This window comes from Tamandua tetradactyla, chromosome 13 (genome assembly GCF_023851605.1).
Source record: "Tamandua tetradactyla isolate mTamTet1 chromosome 13, mTamTet1.pri, whole genome shotgun sequence".
Classification (NCBI taxonomy): Eukaryota; Metazoa; Chordata; class Mammalia; order Pilosa; family Myrmecophagidae; genus Tamandua; species Tamandua tetradactyla.
The window spans coordinates 87217905-87237681 of record NC_135339.1 but is presented as its reverse complement, the minus strand read 5'-3'; the positions used below and the strand labels follow the sequence as shown (position 1 = coordinate 87237681).

Genomic DNA, 19777 nt, shown 5'->3' with positions numbered 1-19777 from the left:
AACCAGTCTGACTGTTGCCGTGGCTGAATGAGCACCTGTGTGCTGGCTGCATCCCCCGACCCCCTACCCCATCTGTCTGTTGGCCCACCATGGTGGTGCCTATACCCAGCCAGTTATTTTGCAGGGGGAGGTGCCAAACTTGAGGAGGTGGTGTCTGGGCTCCCTTGGATGAGCTGAGCAGCTCACATCTGCTGTGGCAGAATCACTGCCTACAACAGCACCCCCTTGAAGCTGGCCTGCTTTATCCATGACTGCCCAAAGAGGCGCTGGCATGGGTGAGAGGCCCTCTCTGTGATTTATCCATGTGCACAGCTCTGGCTTTCATCCCCTCTCTGCCTGGAGCTCAAGCCTCGTTAAGACCCCCTGACTTGCCAGTGTGGCAGACTGCTGCTCAGCCCTCGCAGGCCAGCGCTCTGGAGGGGGCGAGAGAAGAATGACCGCTCTGTGCACCAGGCCTGCCTGGCATGGCCCCGGCTCCAGTTGTGGCGGCTTGCCAGTTAGAGCTCCAGGGTCTCCTTTTTCCTCCAAGGAATACATCTTGCTTGATTTGCAGGATGGGCATGTGTGTGTGTGTGTGTGTGCATTTCTGTGGGTATGCATTTCTGTTTTGTTGAGGTGGAGAGCATCTATAGTGCAGGGCCTGGACACAGAAGGCGCCCATTCATGGGAGCTGTGGTATTATCCACTCTGACTCTCCGCGAGATCCATTTACTGCCTGGAAGTAAAGTGGGTGAAAGCAGGTCCCTCTTTCCAGGGTCCAGAGGGAGCTTTGATGGAAACCTGGCCCCAGGTCTTCTCTTCTCCAGGGGCCTCTCCCAGGGAGGTGGGGTGGAGGTTGGTAATCTCTTGAGCTCCCAGTGCATGACACGGGGCTAGGCAGCTCCTTTATTGCAGGATCCACTTTCAGAGGCAAGTGAGGGGCTTCCCCTGTGGTTTCTGTGCCTTTCCCAAATCATCGGACATTGCAAGGAAAATGTAGGCTCTTTGCCAGACTTGGCTCAGTCAGTCGAAGGTCTCACAGCAGAGGTGGGGCCCCAGGTATGGGTGCTGGTCTCCTTCCGGACCTCTCTGGCCATCTTTGCTACCCCTCCAGTTTGCCTCTCCCATCTCAACGGGAGGAGCACTGGGAGGTCAGGGTTCAGGTGCCACCTGCCATCACAGTTCTCTGTAGAGATTGCAGCCTCTTGAAGTGATTAATGGGGGAGCCGTGTGTGCCCGTGCATGTACACGTGCATGTATAAGCAAGCATTTTCATCTTTGGGAAAGAAGGGAGAAAGAGGAGGGAGTCCTAGTGGGCCCCGTGAAGACCCCTGGCACTGTGGGTGCTGGGGCTACGACCATGCCCTGAGCTCACGCTCTTCTCTCCTGCTGTTGGCTTTTTCCTTCCCTACCACATCCTCACGTCTGCCCAGCTGTGGCCACACTGTTGTTCTGCAGGAGGGGCCGTGCCCCTTCCTCTTTCTTCCTGCACGTGGGCAGTGTTGCTCAGTGTGTAGCGCTCCGTCCCAGCACCTGACTGCTGTGGTTCCAGTCCTGGCTCCCCACTCACTCCCTGGGTGGCCAGGCACATTCCTCATCCCTGTGCCTCAGTTTCCAGGGAGGATCATGGTGTCTTCCTCCCAGGGTGCAGTGGGAGGATCCCCATAGGGCTCCGTCATCACAAGAGGCTCTGCAGCTGCCAGGACACAAGAACAAACCCTCAATAATGCCCTTGGTGCCTGGAACAAGACCAGATTCCAGGGGATGACATGGAATTTATGGCAGCTCAACCTGGTGGGCTGATTTTCTACACACGAGGAGAGGTGTGGATTGAAGAGCGATTCAGGGCAGCTCCAAGCCCTGTGCATAATTCTTGGGTGCCCTTGCTGGTGAGCAGATGTGGTCCCCCACCCCACCCACCATGCAGAGAGAGCCTGGAGTGGGCTGGGACTCCCGCACTCCTGGGAGACAAGGGGCAAGCCCAGAAATGCCCTTTTGCAAAGGTGTAGCCCCAGCAGTCTTCACCCATCAGCTCTCTCTGCTGCTGTGATTGGTTGGGGGATGGGGAGGTGTATTCGGGAGTTTTTGCTAAGTAGCAGGTGAGGATGGGTCTGGGGTGAATACCAAGGTTGGATTTCTTCAGCCCTGGGTGCTGGTGTTTCTGGCAGCAGTGCAGGGAAGAGGGAAGTGCCCAGGAGCAGAGCAGGGGTGGTGGTGGTGGTTTGAGCCTGGCCCTGCCACTGCCCGTGGTAGGAAGTTTGCCTAAGTCAGCCTCAGTCCCTCCATGTGTCAAATGGGGGTGCTGGCTGAGCCCGGCTTTCAGGGTTAGATGGTGAGAGAATAAGGAGCAAGAGGTTTACCCAGGGCTGGCCTCCTACATCCATTGTGGGCCCATTAACTGGAAGCGTGAGGCTTTGAGGGTTTCTGGAGCTGCCTCGGGATGCAGGTGCTGCATTTGTGTGTTCTGCCAAGTATTTAAACAGTTATGAGCAAAAGCGGAAGAATGGAAAGGGAAGAAAATAAGCCTCTCAGGAAAAGTTCAGAGCTGCATCATGGCGTGTCCCTGGGAAAGTCACAGGAGGAGACCCACCCCGGCCAACCCTTCCGGAGCCTGTGGTCAGGCCTGCACGTGGAAGCCACGTCCTGCCGAGCACATGCTGGCCTGAGCTGGGTCTCACCCTCTCTCCACTGCCAACTGCAGGATGGATCCAGGACTCAGAGAGCCGAAGGAACACGCCTGAAGTTGCTCGGCCAGAGGGAGGCAGCAGGTGGCCAGCCTGGGTTTGTTTGGTGGCCAAGGGCATGTTCCAGTTATACTCCCACCACTGAATTACAGGGCCCTCTGAGTCCTCTCAGGTATCTGGAGGCACCTTAAAGGAATGTCTCCAGGGTGTCTGGGTTTGCTGGAGCCTGAGGGACAGTACAGAACCCCTCCCCACTCCCAGGTAGCTAAGCAAAGGTGTTCCACAGGTTACAGGAAAAGGAGCCTTCTAAGGGGCCCTCTCTGATTCAAGGCCCCAAGCACTTTGTCCCTGCCAGTTACCCCACCCTGTGGGTAGGGTGACAGCAGAGCCCAGAAAAGCAGAATGTGCCAGGAATGTCCTGCCCGACCCCTGCCTGCGGGTCTGTCCATGGCCCTGTGCCCTGCCTGGGCATGCTGGGGCATGTGGGCTGGGCTGGGCCGGGCCACTGCCTTATTCTCACCCCCGCAGGCCTCTGCGGCCAGCCAGGGAGGGCCAGCAGCCTCTCCTCTTCCCAGCAGGTTTGCAATTTCTGTTCTCATGGAATATTCTCTGGTGGCATCCTTTATGGGATGGGCAGTTGGGTGATAGGGGGGTGCCTTCCCTGCTGCTTGCACAATCTGGCACTCAGCCCTGGTGTTGAACCCCTTCTGAGCCACAAACTGTTGTGATCTCAGCCTCATGAGGACGTGGGAAAGAGAACATTTGTCACATGATAAGCACAGAGAAATCCAGTTCTAGTGCTGAGGCCAGGATTCCACCCCAACTGGCTCATCGTTTTCACCGTTTCCTTCATTCAACAAATGTTCCTTTAGCCCTGCCTGTTTCTCCAAGCATCATGAACACTGAGAGCAGAAGACCTGGTTCGTGCTGATAGGGCCCAGAGCCCACCAAGGCCCTCCAACTGACCCCAAGGGATGTTGGGGGCCAAGAACCTCCAATGTAGGCCAGTAGCTGGGTTGTGCAAGGTGAGGAGGGTGGCTGTGGCCAAAGGTTGTGCCTAGGAAAGCTGGGTGGCCTGGGAAGCGTGGGCAGGGCAGGTGAGACCTTTGGCCCCGGAGCCAGGGTTTGTGCTATGCTCTGAGGTTGGGAGAGGAAGGTGCTGGGCCGGCTTTGAGACAAGTCAAGCTCAGAGACACGTGGGATGTTGCAAGGACTTGCTCATTGGGTCAGGAGCTCAGAACAGGGTCTGGCCTGAAGATGCCCATTTGGGGACACTGGGGTCAGGGGTACAGGTTGGATTTGGATTCAGTGCTGGAGCTCAAGTTCCATTAAGGCTGATGTTTGAGGGGCAGCAGGTTCTCTGGGCAGGGCGGGGCTTCCTGGGGCTCAGGTAGGGTGACTCCCTCCTCCATAGGTGCCCAGAGGGGGCAGGACATTCCAGAGCCACCCTTGGAGACCCTCTTCTCACACAGGGAGGGGCAGAGTTTGCTTGCTCTCCTCCACCAGGGCACGCTCCTCAGGGTGGAACGGCTGCTACCCTTGGAAGCCCTGACCTGGGAAGAAGCCAAGGAGCTGGGATGGGGGGCAGGAGGTTCCGGTGACGCATGGCATGTGTGCCAGACTTACAATGGTGGCTGCAGCCTGTGAGGAGCCACTCTGGGTTGGCGGGTGGCCGGGGGTAGGGGCAGTAGAGAAGGCTCCTGGATGCTGAAGTGTGACCGTGGGACATTTATAACCAGTTTGGGACTGCTTTGCAGTGGCTCTGCCGTGGGTCTCTGAGGGAACCTGGACAACAAGGGTGCCCACGTCGGCGAGGAGTGCCCCTCCTTGTGGGCCATGGTCCTTGCAGGCCCCTAACACAGTGTGGCTCATCACTGCTGCCTGAGCCGGCCCTCCTGCTCTGACCACATGGTCAGGATCCACGCTGGTGCCGTGTAGGGCCAGCTGCTTGTGCCACCCCTTGGGTTTCTAGGCTGGCCACCAGAGGCCCACCCAGGAGGTATTGAGCCTAGGCTGGTCCTGAGATTAGCACACCTCTGTCTTAAAAAACAGAATACCACTGTCCGGACATGTTAGGGATCCCCAAGACAAGCTGGTACAGGCGGTCCCAGCCGCAGGTTTGCCTGGACTTCAGTCTGACTTTTGGAAAGTTTTATTTAGATTTCCCAGTATTTGACCTTGGGAGACAGCCGGACTCCCTCCGGGAGCAGCTCCAGGATGTACGTGTGTTTCCTCCCAGCTGTCTGAGCTCAGGGCCTTGGCTACGTGGGCGTTTGCTGCAAAGTCTATTCCTTCTGTGCCATGGTCTTGGGGTGGACCCTGGAAGGAGCGGGAAGTGTGGGGACAGACCCCCACTGTTGAGGTGCTGCTCTGGGCCCTGCCTGGCACACTCCTTGGTGACGCAGGAGCAGGAGGGGGCAGAGCCAAACCCACAAGGGTGAGAGTAGGGAGCGCTTTGTCAACTGAAAGAGGCAGGCTGTGGCCACTTGCTGCTGGAGCTGACCGCACCAGGGCCTGTTTGGGCAGATAAATCTGTCAGTGTGCTTCCGCAGCGTTAGCCTGGCTTTTCTGCTTTATGATTTATCTTTTATGGTTGGGAAGGAATGGCGAGTTTTTACCATCACATTGAAAGGAAATCCAGCTGAAAGGACACTTGGAAGTTGATTTCTCCTTCTCATCTGTCTGCCAGGTGTAAAGCTCTGACAACAGGTGGAAATGGGCCCTCCCGTGTACACACGCAGCACAATTGTAGACACCTGGCTAGATGCCCATCTGGATTGGGGGTTGTGCCTAGTGTCTCTGCTGGAGGCCACTCTCAGATGTGGGGAGATTGTCCCCGCCCCAGAAACATTTCCCACTAGCAGCCGGCAGTGGCTCGGTGTGGTGGCCTTCCCTAGACCCCTCGGACAAGGCTCACGCAGCCCCAGGGACAGTCGTGGTTCTGCACGGCTGAGGTTGTGGCACAAAGCAGCCAGCCCTACCCTGGCCATGCGGAGAGCCCACGGGCGCACTCCCACCCAGCAGGATGCTCCAAACCAGCCCCTGGGTGGGAATGGGCCATGTGAGCCTCTACAAGAGCGGTGCTTTCCAGTGGTCACCTGCCTGTGTTCTCTGCGAGGGGATCACCCCATGGGAGCAGCTCCCCACCCACATGCAGGTGGTGGTTCCCTGTCATGCCGTGCCCCCCTGCCCCCGCCCCCCTCCATGCCTCTGCGCCCTGTGCTTGGGCGAAACTCCCATTCAATTTGGTGATGACTATGAAGTGCAGGAACTCAGGCTGGGAGGGTGTTTTGGTCCACACAATTTTTCGAAGTGCTGTAATAAGAAAAAGCACATACACTTTGTTCCTGCCAAAAAGGAGAAAAGGAAAGTTGAAAAGAACTTTGGTGGAGAAACATCAAAACTGCTTAACGCGGAGGTGCTTTTGTTTTGTTTGCTTTTGTGGCTGGGGCGGTGACAGGGGCTTCTTTTTTGGATAATACAAGTGACCATTTGGATAAGATTTTAACTTCTGGGTCATTCTTCATTTTTAACATAGCATCACCTTGTTTTTAAAAGTATATAAATATAAATTTACTTTTAGGAGGAGTTTGGACATGAGGTTCAAAAACAAAAACCATGCAGTGTCAGCACTTGTCCTCGCCCTTCCCATCCCCCACGCCCTTGGGTTAACGTTTTTATTTATTTCTTGTAATCCTTCCAGAATTCCTTTATGCAAATGGAAATTTCAATTCTATGTTTTTTCTCCCTCCTTATAAAAAGATAACACACTGCATGTACCCTTCTGCACCTCGCTTCTTTTTTTAAAAATTTTTTAAATTAATTAATTATTTAAATTTTTTTTACATGGGCAGGCACTGGGAATCGAACCTGGGTCCTCTGGCATGGGCAGGCAAGCGTTCTTGCCTGCTGAGCCATCGTGGCCCGCCCTGCACCTTGCTTCTTAACTAATCAACCCTGGCGGATGGAGTTGCAGTGGGCAACCTTGGGGCCCCGCTGCCTCCTGCTTCCCAGCTGCAGGGCATCGGTTGCATGTCTGTACCCAGATCCCTGCGAGGGACCCTTAGCTGTGTCTCGTCTTTGGCTGCAGAGAACTCAGGGTCCCTGTGTCATTTTAGGTGTGGGAAGGGTTGCTTCTGTGGCAGATCCCCAACAGGAGGCCTGCCGGGCCCTGGCACGTGTGTTTATACCTTGGAGGAGACTGCCAGGAGGCCCTGGGTAGAAGCTGACCTGGGTGCAGCCCAGCGGCTAGGCTTGAGTGGCCCATGACCACAGTCTGGTCCAACGGTGGGAGTTCTGCCAATCGGATTGGTGGAAAATGGTTTCTCTGTCATTTTAATTTGCATTTTTCTAATTATGAATGCAACTGAGCCTCTTTTCATATATTGAAAGGCTGTTTGTCCCTTTCTATGTTCTGCTTGTTTGCCCTTTTTAAAACATTGGGTTATTCATCTTTTCCTTTTCTAGAGTATATGAGGGAGGTTACTTTTTGCCTGTGCAATGAGTTGCACATATTTCTTTTTATGTGCAAAGTTTGTTCTTTGTCTTTTGACTTTGCTCTTGGCATTTTCTAACAACTTTATTGAGATATTCATATACTATACAATTCACCCATTTAAAGTACACAAGTCAGTGGTTTTTAGTGTATGCACAGAGTTGGGGACCCATAACCTCAATCAATTTTAGAACATTTCGTCACCCTGCAAAGAAACCCGAAACCATTGACAGTCACTTCCCATTCCTCCTGGTTCCATCCTGCCCCAGCCCCCACCGCTGCCTGCCCCAACCCCGGGCAACCACGAATCTACTTATTCTCTGCCTATTCTGGACACTTCACGCAAAATGGGGTCTCTTGTGACTGGCTTCGTTCCTTTTGATGGCCAAATAATGTTTCCTGGTGTGGATGACCCACGCTCTGCTCACCCATCCATCCGCTGACGGACGCTGGGGTGGCACTCACCAGTTAGCTGTTGGGAAGGGTGCTGCTGTGAACATTCGCGTGCACATTTTTGTGTGGCTGCATACCTGGGGGGAGGTGCTGGGGGCTGGGACTATACTTAACGTTTTGAGAAACCACCAAACTGATTTCCAAAGCGGCTGTACCAATTTAACTTTCCTACCGGGACTTCTGGCTTTTTTTTTTTTTTTTATGTTCACAATCATGATTTACTTGGTTATTATTATGTCCTTTTGACAGATGTACAAAGAAAGGTTCATGCAAGTTAAATGCGGTTACACAGTTATTTAAAAAAAAATGCTCTCATGGAGTTTACATTCTAGTAGAAGGACAGACAACAAATAAACATAAATTATGAAGTGCTGGGTAGTATTAAGTGCTATGAAGAAAAATAAAGAAGGGCAAGAGAAAAGAATGATGGGGATGGTGCTATTTAAAACATGTAAAGAGAATGAGACCAGATCTTTGCAACAACTGTAAAAACTTTGGTTTTCACTCTGAGTGGCTCGAGAAAGACTGGAAGGTTCTGAGCAAAGAAGTGACGTGATGACCTGACTCATTCAAGTCACTCTGGCTGCTGGATTGAGAATAGACAAGGTTAGAAGCAGGAGGACCATTTAGGAATTTACTGCAATAATTCAGGGTGGTAGCAATACAGGTAGTGAGGTGTTATTTAGGAGATACAGTTTTTTTTTTTTTTTTTTTTTTTGAAATCATTCCATTCTACATATACAATCAGTAATTCTTAATATCATCACATAGATGTATGATCATCATTTTCTTAGTACATTTGCATCGATTTAGAAAAAGAAATAGCAAGACAACAGAAAAAGAAATAAAATGATAATATAGAGAAAAAAATACAAAAAATATATAAAAACAAACAAAAAACTATAGCTCAGATGCAGCTTCATTCAGTGTTTTAACATAATTACATTACAATTAGGTAGTATTGTGCTGTACTTCTGGCATTTTTGACATATGTATGTTTTTATCAATTTTTTTTTTTTTTTTTTTTTTTGGCTTCTGGATTTTCAGTCTAAGGCTTTTCTACCCCAAGGTTTTACAGGTACTCCTCTATGTTTCCTTCTTAGCACTTTTATGGTTTCATATGGAAATTGTTGATCTATATGGTTAATCCTGTGTGTGGTTAATGCTGTGTGTGGTGTGAATCTGTACCTTAGTTTTTTCTCAGTTGGCTCCCCAGGCACGCACCCTACAGCATCTGTTGAAAACTCCATCTCTTCCTCCCTTTGGGGTTCCACCTTTATCATATACTAGCCTAGGTCTATTCCAGAACATTCTCTTCTGTTTTATCAGTCTTTAAGTGTACTCATACGCTAGTATACTATTTTATTTATTGAGGTTTTATGTTTTGGTATGTGATAGGGCTAGTCTCTCCTCATTATTTTAGAGCTTTTAAAAAATTTCTTCGTGTCAGTTTTGTGTGGTTTTCTAGGTAAGCTTGTTCCTAGGTATTTTACCTTTTTGAGTGGCTCATGTATCCTCACTTTGAAATGCAGGTTTTTGTAATAAAGGGAAGTTGGGTTTGACCATCTGTAGTGTAGACTTTGCACCAAAAGTTGTGAGCTCCTAGTTCCATTTTCTGCATCTTGCTGGCACTGTAGAGTACTACAGGAATTCCTCCAAGCCCTAGCGCAGTGGGACAGCAGAGAGCAGGAGGGGTTGCTGAGCTCCAGCAGGGCCCCCTGGGTGCTCTCATTTCTCCTAATTCTCTGAACATTTCTAACTTTGAGGCTCATATTAGCCTTGTTTTTCAGATGAGGGAACTGAGGCTCAGAAGTTGGGAGGATTTCCCAGTGTCCCAGTGGGCACATGGCTCAGCTGAGAGTCTAGTTCAGCCTGCCGGCCTGTCCTACCCTGTAATCTAACCCCGAGCACCTCATGCTTTTCTGAGCTTGGCCCTGGAAGGTGACACATCAACTGCCCTCCCCTCCCTAGGCCTCAATCTCATCTGTAAAATGAGCTTGTTAACCTGGTCAGTGATTTGCTCACTTGTCCAAAAAGGATCCATTTGCACTGGTATGTCCTCCAGAGAAGGCTTCCTTAGAACAGAGATGAGAGCTGCTGGAACAGAGTTAAGGGGGCCCTAGGACTCAGTAGCCCTGTCTCCCCAGCCCTGATGGGGGCCCAAGCACTCAGCTCCAGTTAGCCCGTGTGGGAACCAGTGCCTGTGACCCCCTCAGCCAGCCCTGGACCCACCTTCCATGCCCCCAGGCCTGCTGCAGATGCCGCCCCTGACCTTGGCCGACTGTGGGCTCTGGTCGTGTGTGAGCTGTGGCCCCCTGCCAAAGCCTTGTGTGCTTTGGAAAGGTCCCTTAACTTTTGTTAGGCTGAGTCCTTCTCACATTAAGAAGAGAGCAAGGCAGCTTTCCCGGCCCCTTCCTGAGCATGTGCTGCCCAGAACGCTGGCCACAGAAACACAATGTTTGCTTTCCACTGTGGGAGCCCTGGGAGGTCCCTTGGCGCTGCTTCCATGCCTTCTGTGCTCAGGCAGGCCATCTGCCATCTGGGCTAGGGCAGTAGTGGTGTCCACCATGAACTGTGGCCTGGGCTGCCAGAGGCCGTGTGGGCCTCAGGCCTCCAAGGCCTGTTGCTCTTCTTACCTATGGCCTACCAGGGTGCAGCTCCAGGGCTCAGGCCTGCACAGATACGAGCCTCAGGAGGAGCTGACTGGGGGCCCCTGTACCCTCGGGCTGCACTGAGCACCCCCTGTGAGCCGGCTCCCAGCAGAAATGGTGGCTTTAGGGTCAGGGCAGTAGGGTATGGGAGCAGGGGTTCCAAGCAGCCTACCTCACAGGGAAGAGAGTGCACATGGGGTTGGGGCAGCCTCCAGAGGGGTGGTGATGCAAAGCTTCTCCTTCGGGAGGGGGAGGGGCCAGGTGAGTAAGGAGAGAGGGGGTGGGGCAGCAGAAACTGCACTGACTCAGGGCTGGGGGCTGGGTTCCGAGTGCTGTAACCCAAGAGTTTTGCAGTTGTATGGGGAGCAGAGAGAGTGGGTGGAGGGGCAGCGCATCTAAGCACCTGTTGGGACCAAATTGTCTCACAGCCCTGCTGCTGGACTTCCGCAGAGGGAGAAGTGCCTGCCACTGTGACCCCGCCAGCTCCGTGGGGCAGGACAGCAGCGGCTTCCTGTGCAAGTGTGGCCCTCATGCCAAATTCAGGCTGATCAAGATGGATGCAAGACAGGCCACAAATATGCTGGAGGCTTTCTCTTTTTTTCTTCTCTGAGATAGGTGAAAACCCTAAGACACCACAGGCCTTGCCATCTCAGTTGTCCCTGTGTCAGCTTCCAGTACAAACGCCGCTTAGACAATTTCTAAGCTGTTGGCCTTTCTCATGGGCTGGATGCTTTCTTGATACTTGGAGAATTCTGTTCTCAGAGAAGTGACTTTTTGGGAGGAGAGAGGCTTTGCCTCAGCCAGAGCCCTGGGCCCAGCATGTGCCAGCAGGGCAGCTGGCTTCAGGGCTCCAGTCATCTCCACGTGGTGATTGGGTTTATTTGTACTCCTCTTTCTAAAAGGGATTTGGGGTAGTTTCCTAAAAACCTTCACCACCAAGAGAGCCCTACAATTGGATTCAAAAGAAGGAGATAACATTGAGGAGGAAAAAAGTGAGAAGTGACCCTGCAGCCCTGAGAGTGGTGTGGGGAAGAGGGAGTGGAGCACATGGCACTGCCTTGCGACTAGGGAAACAGGTGGCCTGGGCTCTGTGGGGTACTGAGGGAGTACTTGTGTGGGCACTGCCTTTAGGACACTGATTGGCCGATGCGTGGTGTCCCCAGCAGCCACGCAGGATGGGCTGGTTCCCATGATCGGTCTCTCACCAGGGCCTGCTGTCCTGATTCTAGAAAGAACAGCAGGCGTGATGAGTAGTCGTATGGCGTCTTTACAGCAGGCTGCAGTTAGTATCCTGGATGCAGAATCTGAGACAAGGTTTGTGTGCAGGTGACTGATGGAGGCTCTGGAGAAGTCTGTGGGGGAGAGGGGACAGACAGACGGGGGGAAACTGAGCCAAGACGTGGGCTCAGCTGGAGCCTGGCCTCAGCCTGTCCCCCCGGGGAGCTCTGGGGCCAGAGGAACACCTCGATGGACCCCACCAGAGGAGTGGGCAGCCTTTTTACTCTGTTTTAGTCAGTAGCTCGGGACTGCCTCATCGGGAGGGCTTCACCCCAGGCTTGCCCACTGAGGACAGTTCTCAGGGGAAGGAGCAGCTGTGAGCTGTTTGCAGCCAGCACTCACTGCAGGGAGGGGGGGTGCTTCTGCCGTTAAGGGGACCCAGGCAGGACCAGTGGTCTCTGCCTGGCCTCTTCCTCCTCGTGTGATGGTTGCCCTGACCCAGCAAGGCCGCCGGGACAGGGATGGCTGCTCCTGGCTCAGAGATGCTGAAGCAGGTGACCTGCGGGCACAGTGGGGCCCTGACATGAGTCCAGGCCTCTGACCCCAGAATCACGTTCCTCGCACCTTTCCGTGTGGCTGGGAGGCTCCCCACATCCTCCGGGGCAGGGGCTGGTTGGGGCCCGGGGCAAGGGAATGAAGGCTCCCCGTCCTCCAGCTGAGAGGGCCGGGAGAAAGCGGGCTGCCTGCTGAGTGCCATCACACTCCCTACCGTCCACAGGGTACCCTTGCTTTCATCACATGAGGCTCCCAACACCGAGGCGGCATTGCCTCCTTGAAGGCCCCTTTGTGGGCCCAGAGTAGATTCTGGGTTGCTACTGATAAGTCACTGCTGTTTAGTTCAGACCCTTAGGTGTTCTGGAGCCATTCTGCAAGCTCTCCTGGGCTGGCCTGAGAGGGGATAATCTGGTGGGGCCTGAGACCCCACAGGGTTTGCACATGCAGCAAGATGTGGGATGTTAATTGAAGTTTCCTGAGGTTGCGGAATTGGCTTTTGCCTTGAAGCTCAAGGCAGAGGGGCCCCCGGCTGGCAAAAGGCCTGTGCCCTCTCAAGTTTCTTCTGACCGGTTTTGGAATGCTTTCTAGCCTCACACTTGGGCAGCGCCATCCCCGAGCACAAGCGCTGGGCTGGGCTGGCTAGGAGTGCGAGGCCAGGCATGGTAGAGGGGCACCAGCTCTACTCTTGGGGTACACTTTCTGGCCAAGTCTGATGGGACCCCTCAGTGTGAGAAACAAGGGCGACATCACTATTCTCTCTGTCCCCAGGGCCCAGGAGACCCCACACAGGAGGGGGATGAAGGATCCAATGTCTGGACAGAACACTGTGCAGAAGAGGGAGTCCTGGGGAGATGGGAGGGCTCAGAGGGGCTGGAGACCCAGGCTAGGGCTGAGGGTGCGCCACGGCCTCCAGTGTGGCTGGCTTGGGGTCTGACTGGAATGACTGAATTTCTGGGATTTAATTCCAGAATCACCCCCAAAGCAGGCTGCTGCTCTCTGGCCATAGACTAGAAGTGGGGTCCTGACCAAGGTCTTCAGCCACTAATTTGAAGCCACATGGATACTTTTCTTGCCACTTTGCTGCCTGGACTCAGTGACAACTGAGTAGGGGGCCTATAGCTAGACTGTGGATGGGCCTCAGGAGAGCAGAATTTCAGGGAGGGACAGTTTGTTCCAGAACAGCAATTTCACCTTGGAATAATGTGTTCACAGGGCACATTGAATGTTTTAGTGGCTTTTCAGCCTTCCCTGACATTTTTGAGGGTTCTGGCACCCAGGCCTGTCGTAGGCCTGTGTGTATTTCTTCTGGGGGTGCTGGGCTAGCCCCTGTCCCAAGGCTGCACCTGCTTGCCCCCCAGGAATGGTGGTTTGGGCAGGGCCCACACTGTCCCGTGTGGCACTAATGTCCCCCACTCGGCAGGCAGTCCTGGCTTCACTGAGCCCAATGGCACAGTTTTTTTTTTTTGCACGGGCAGGCATCAGGAGTCGAACCTGGGTCTCCGGCTTGGCAGATGTGAACTCTGCCTGCCGAGCCATCGTGGCCCTCCCTAATGGCACGGTTTTGAGTCACGAGAGTTTCCACGTGCCACTGGGGAAACCAGGGGAGATGGCAGTTCAGTGGCACTCATGGCTTGCTTGCCTGTGAGAGATTCACCAGCCAAACCTTGTAGCTGCCTGAAGGGCCCTGATTCCAGGCAGCCGCAGAGCAGGAGTGACCCTGGGACCCTAGTCCCACCCTTATTGGCTGATGGGCTGAGGCCTAGAGACTGGAAGGGACTAGTTCGAAGCCACCATGCCAAAATGTGGCAGATTCTACATATGCCACAGCTCGTCCAACCCCAGCCCTCGCCAGGGCACACACGAGGCAGTGGCCGTTCAGCTGTGAAGGCCCAGTGCCATGATGCTGACCATGGCTCACGTGGAACATGATTAGTGCCCAGAAGTAGGTCATCACATTTGCACAAAGCTAGGCCTGAGAATGTGTCACGTAGCCCCTGCCTGTAAGCAGCTCTGTGCATGAGGCCGGGTGGGAGCAGGAAAGGGTGTAGATTCGGGAGTGGGTTCTGTTCCTGAGGGTTTCAGCAGCATTTCCCACCCTCTTGCACCTCTTATCTCACAGGAGATAATGGCCTGACTCCAGCACTGGGCACCCTGGGGGGACCACAGCATGTGCACTGGGCCCTCAGCAAGGAGAGCAATGTTTCCACCGGCAAGGAGAGTCCCTGCTGGTTGCAGATCACATCGCCATTGGCGAAGTGTTTCTACACGCCAGCATGTTCATGTAGCAGAGAAACAGTCCATCAAAAGGTGCCAAGGAGAACAAACCCATGCGAGCTGTTCCTTCCATAGTTTCTGGGAACCATGAACATGCCGACGACAGGCAAAGCACCATCCTTGAGAGAGCACACCTTTTATTTTCCATCTGCTGAGCCTGTTCCAGTGGGTTGTTCACTGGGACAACCAGTGGTCATCTTTCTTTCAAAGTGACACATGAACATGACAGCCTCTGAAATGACCAAGCCCTTGGGACAGCGAGTGTGCAGGGTGAGAAGTGGCTGGGACTCGGCCCTTGCCTTTGCTACCCACCCACCCCCAGACCCCCACGAGCATGCAAGAAATAAATCAAGAGTCAGGGGGTTTTGTCCCTAGCCTGTGTGCACCTACCTCGTGCTGTCCTGTCAGGTACTCGGGGCTGGGCCTCAGGTGTCCTCACCCCTACAGTCTGCCCGGCAGGACTGGGCTCCCCACCAGGATTCCAGGGCAGGGGGTGCTGGCTATGAGAGAAGGAAGCCTAGTTTTATACACTGCCTCGGCAGTAGATGTTTCACTGAATCTCCTGTGCTCAGGGCCAGACGGGGCACTCTAGAGGATGGTGGCTTGAGCAGGACTGGCATTTACCAACAACACTCAAGCACCTCACTGCCTTGTTTGAGCTGTGCTCACCACTCACTGCCACGCTTCCCTCACCAGTGCCCCCCACCCCCAGAGGTGTGCATGGCAGGTGAGGCAGCTGTTTGTAGCCACACTCTCTCACTGGGCCCTGGGGAAGCTGTGTGCTGCCTGAGGACCCATGCAGTGGCAGTCCTAGCTGGGGGACCTGTGGAAAGCAGGGGCAGCCCAATTCCATTCTGGGGGATCAGTGTCTCCAGGGTGGGCCTAGGTCACGTGTTCACCCCATGCCCTTGATAGTTCTGACACGCACTAAACTGGGGCCATGGCTCGGCCCCTCGGGGCTCCACAGGCCTCCCCTGTTGTGGGAGGTGTTGGGGTGGCATTATATCCCCCTTTCTGCAGCAGCACAACCTGACACCGTTTCCAGCCGCCTCAGGCCACTTCTCGAGGGGTTGTTTCTCTTTGTGCCAGAAGTTCACCAAGGCCTGTTCTCAGCGGTAGCATACCTGTGTTACTTAGCCATTGGCGTAGCGGATTTGCTTTCTTCCCTTCCGTTCAGTGGGGTGACCAGGAGACCAGTCTCTGGAGTTTTGCATGTACCCCATAGATAAGAGTCCGAGATGTGGGATCATGGGGTCAGAGCAATCTGATGCGTTCTTACAAACTGCCCTTCAGAAAGGCAGGTCACTGAGGCTGGAGCAGGCTTGTGTCACTGCAGCCATACCCGAACTGGGCGTTTGCCAGATTCGTAGTAGAATAACTGAATCTGCATCTATCAACAAGAGGCTTGTGTATTCATCGGCCAGGGTCCCTCCTCGTGGGCACGTGGCCCATGAACCGTTATCCTTGCTCAGTGGGGTGAGCCCAGGTTCCCGTGGGCTCTGGCTTTGAGGGGGGCTGGTCCTGGGCTCCTCAGGAGGGGATATGGGGCTCAGATGCCTGTGTGTCTGCTTCTCCCACAGAATTGCCAGACCTTCAGCAGCCTCAGCTGCCTGAGCACAGGGACGGACGACTCCCACAGCCCTTTCGCCCTCCATGTCAGCAGCACCAGGTCCTGGACCACCTTGCTCTCCGCCTCTTCCACCGGTGCTGGGGGCAGGACCCCTGCCGGGACCCCGGTGCCCGAGCCTCTGCGCCCCGCCTTCGATGGCTGTCTCACGAGCAGAGAGGAGCTGTTCTGTGAGGACGAGGATGGCGGCAGGCGTGAGGACCCAGCCTCGGCCTGGCGGGACCGCAGGGCCACTGTGAACAGCCCCTGCTCCCTGGACGGCGAGCTGGACATTGAACAGATAGAGAACAACTGAGGGGCCGTGGGCCCTGTTTGGGGTGGGGGATGCGCTAGGTTCGGGGATTTCTCTGGGTACCTTGTGGGCCCTCTGAGGTGGAAGGAGCGGGGGACATTGTACTCCTGGGCAATTTCAGGGCCCAGAAGGCTTTGCTGCCCACCCCCTGGGAGAGGCTGTCCGGTCCAAGGGAGTCCCAGGCTCTGGGGAAGCTGACCACTCTCTTTCCAGCCAGGCTGGCCTGCCAGGCCATGCCTTGGAACGTGCCAGCCTCTCACCCATGACTTGGAGCCTGTGGCCCCCTGCTCCGTGTAACTACTGTAGCTGACAGAGCAGCTTTTGATTTGGGTCTTTTTGCCCCTTTTTTCTCATGGGACCCTGGACATGAGCACTCCAGTGGCCTCTGGGGACCCTGCTCGGATTCTGACTCCTGGCCGGTGCTTCCCGACCTGGGCGGCCTTGTCAGGGAAGGCCCAGGCTCAGGACGGGACCAGCACCCACTGGGCCACACCAAGGGCCTTCCCAGTCTGCTGCTCAGGCTCAGTTTTGGGGGAGTCGGCCCCACACCTTCTTTCGCTCCATTTTTTTTCCGTGCCTTCTCTCCCAGGTCTCCCTGCATCAGGCTTGGGAAGGCTTAGGAGATGCTTCCTTCTGTAGTAACACCAGAACCATTGGCCTTAATTCCAAGTGTGGAGACAGAGGCCCTGGGGGTCCTGGGTAGCCCTTCAGAGGTTAAGCCCATGTCTGAACTCTTGGTGCCCCAGCCTGCTGAGGTGGGGGGGTAGTTAGGGGGTGCTGGTCAGAAGCCGTCCACATAGGTAAAATTTTGGTAGACCTATTGCCAGAAACCTAGACACCCTTGCCAGCTCCCCTGCTTGGCATCCTAGCCAGGACACGCAGGACCTTACCCAGAGCTGTGGCTGGCAGAGATAGGCTGCCTCTCTGCCACCTTATGGGACCACAGGGGCAGGTTGGGGCGGTGGCCATTTTCCTTGGCTAATGAGTCACTAAGGGCTGGCCCAGCTGACCCAGGCCCGTGTCCAGGCATCATGATGAAGGGCAACCTCTTAAAAATGTTCTCAAGGCAGGAGCTGTGAGCAGGTGCACAAATCTAGGCTATGCGCACACTTCAAAGGTGAGGGGTGTCTGCTGGAGAAAGGCTAGGCGGAGGGGCTGCCCAGGATGGGATGGTCTCTGCCTGGGGCCTGGGCTTGGGGGGCCTTGCAGCAGTCCAAAAGCATTCTCATCTGTGTGTGGGGGCTGCTGCTTTAACCAAGGCCCCTCATGCAACTCAAGACAAATTCACCCTCTTCTCAGCTTGGGGGAAGCAGAGTTTTTCTAAGTGCTGCTTCCATGCTGGTGGCCCCAGCCATGGGCAAAAGGCCCCTCTTGGGCAGCTCCCTCTGGCCTGGCTTGCAGACACACCTCATGGGCTCTGCTCTCTTGGGATCTGGCTTTTAGCAAACTTGGCATCCTTTGCAGACAATAGTAGTTGGGTTTGCTTTATAAGCAAGGAACTCATTTTCCCATAAGGCTAAAAATAACCAGGCACATTCTCCCTGGAGTTTGTGGACATGTAGTACAGTGGCTGGTTTGCTTTTGCTCATCTTCTCCCGGCAAGTGGAGGCCTCGTTGCTGCAGGTTGAGAACAAATGGTTCTCACCTTCTTTCTCCTAAAGAAAGACGCTGTTTGGGAAGCTTTGTTTAAACCTTCAGGTGTTGCTGAATCAAAAGGGTGGCAGCTCAAGTTCTGATTTATAGGTGGCTTTTCTTAGAAACCATCTGTAAGATGCTTGCAGACCCCAGTTGAGTGGCCCTCCAGGGTTGGGTTTGGAACCTCAGGTTGGCTAGTGCAGTGGGGATGTGTGCAGTTGCTGGCATGTCCCAGGTGTGGGCTCCCACTGGGCACGGCCACCTGGGACCCTGGAGAGCCCAGTCAGATTGCAGATGACCATGTGGACAGGGACATCTCACTTGGCCACCTGCCGTGCGGGTTAGTCACAAAGGCTGTGACTTGGAGCAAATCCAGAGGTCTGGGTGTAGAGCGCCCAGCGGTGGGTGAATGTGGAGAAGGCCTGCTGATGCTTCCTCTCCTAGAGAGCCGGGGTCCCCACAGCCTAAATCAGACCTTCTGGACAGCTCACACCACAGGCAGGGAGGAGGGCCTAGCAGGGGATAGCCAGAGGCTTGGCAGGCAGTGCCAGCAGAGGCCAAGGCATGACACAACCCTAGCTGCCTTTCCTTGGAGCAAGGAGGGAGGCAGGGGTGGGGGTCCTCAGGACCACGGTGCAGGCCACCTGCTCTCAGACTTGCCTGCTGTCTCCCTCCTCTTGGGCTGAGTGGGAGGAAAGGACAAGTGCAGAGCATGCCCGGTCACAGCCTCATCCCCTTCCCCTGCCCCCAAGCTGCCCCCATTGCCCTGGACCACTAATGAGCAGGAATGGCCCAGGCCCATCACCAGGTTCCAGCCCTTTCTGGCCTTCCTGATCTGGCTGTTCCTGATCCACCAAAGCTCCAAGGCTCAGTTCACACTAGCAGCATTAGGGGAGAGGAGAGTGGTGACCCTACTGCCCAGTTGTCATTTGTTTCCATTGTCGGTCTTTTGATTGGAGAGAGCAGAGCCCATCAGAAGGTGCCTCTGCTGTCTTCTAGGCAGCCACACCGTCCAGAGAGGCCGTGCCCCTCTCTGGGGGCCCCAGGGCTTGTGCTCTGGGCTCAGTCAGTTGGAGGGGGGTTTGCCACTGAGGCCCCTGGATACGGCTTGGTTGTTCCGACGCAGCTGGCCAGGCTGGGCACCTGTGTGGGTGCCCCCCAGCTGCAGACACTTTTCGGGGTCCTGCCTCTCTTAGCTGATGCCCATGAACTCCCACCACAAGGGAAACAGGTGTTTGAAGCCAGGAGGGAGACCAGGTGAGGCCGTGGCCTGTCCAGGGGCCCTGAAGGATGAGGGTGGGGTTGTGGCTCCAGGAAAGCCTGCTGGGAGGAGGGGCTGGCCATTCCTAGCACATTCACACTCACTCCAAAGAGCTGCTTCTAGCCCCCCGACTGCCTGGGGTGGGCCTGTGCCAGCAGGGGCGAGGGCCACACAGCTCTGCCCCTGGTGGCCCCACGTGGTTTACATGACTGCAAACCCCTTGCCTTACTCACGGTGGAGGCCGGAGCCTGGCCAGAGTACCCAGGCAGAAACGGACGTCCGGCCAGCCAGCCACAGGGGAGTTTGTTCTGATGACCCTTCCGGATGCCCATTCTCAGAAAGCCTTACTTTTCAACAAAATGTAGCAGGAAAGTTTTGTGACTTTGTATGCTGAAAAAAAAATTTTAATAAAGGACAAATCCACATTAAAAGAAAAAAAAGCCCAAATTTGCAAAACAGTCTAGTGCAGTGGGGTGTGTGGTTCCTATGTCCGCTGACGCCACCCAACGTGTCGTTGGGGGCACTGCCTGTCTGAGCAGCTTCCCGGGTAATTAAAACTAGCCCTGGATCCTCTGCCACGGGGCTCAGGCTTGGTGGCTGCGTGAGCTTATCATTTCCTGCTGAGGAAGTTACAGTCAGAGGTATGTGCACCT

General features: G+C 54.7%; 1 protein-coding gene across 2 annotated transcripts in view; it reads left to right on the top strand.

Annotated features, from left to right (window-relative positions):
* Positions 1-19529, top strand: part of FAM53B (family with sequence similarity 53 member B) — an 82196-nt gene extending 62667 nt beyond the window's left edge. For both annotated transcript variants that reach the window (XM_077126340.1, XM_077126341.1), the window contains exon 4: positions 15890-19529. In XM_077126340.1, the coding sequence (XP_076982455.1) occupies positions 15890-16231 (342 nt within the window). In that variant the 3' untranslated portion in view covers positions 16232-19529. The remainder of the gene's footprint in view (positions 1-15889) is intronic.
* The last annotated feature ends 248 nt before the right edge of the window (positions 19530-19777 follow it).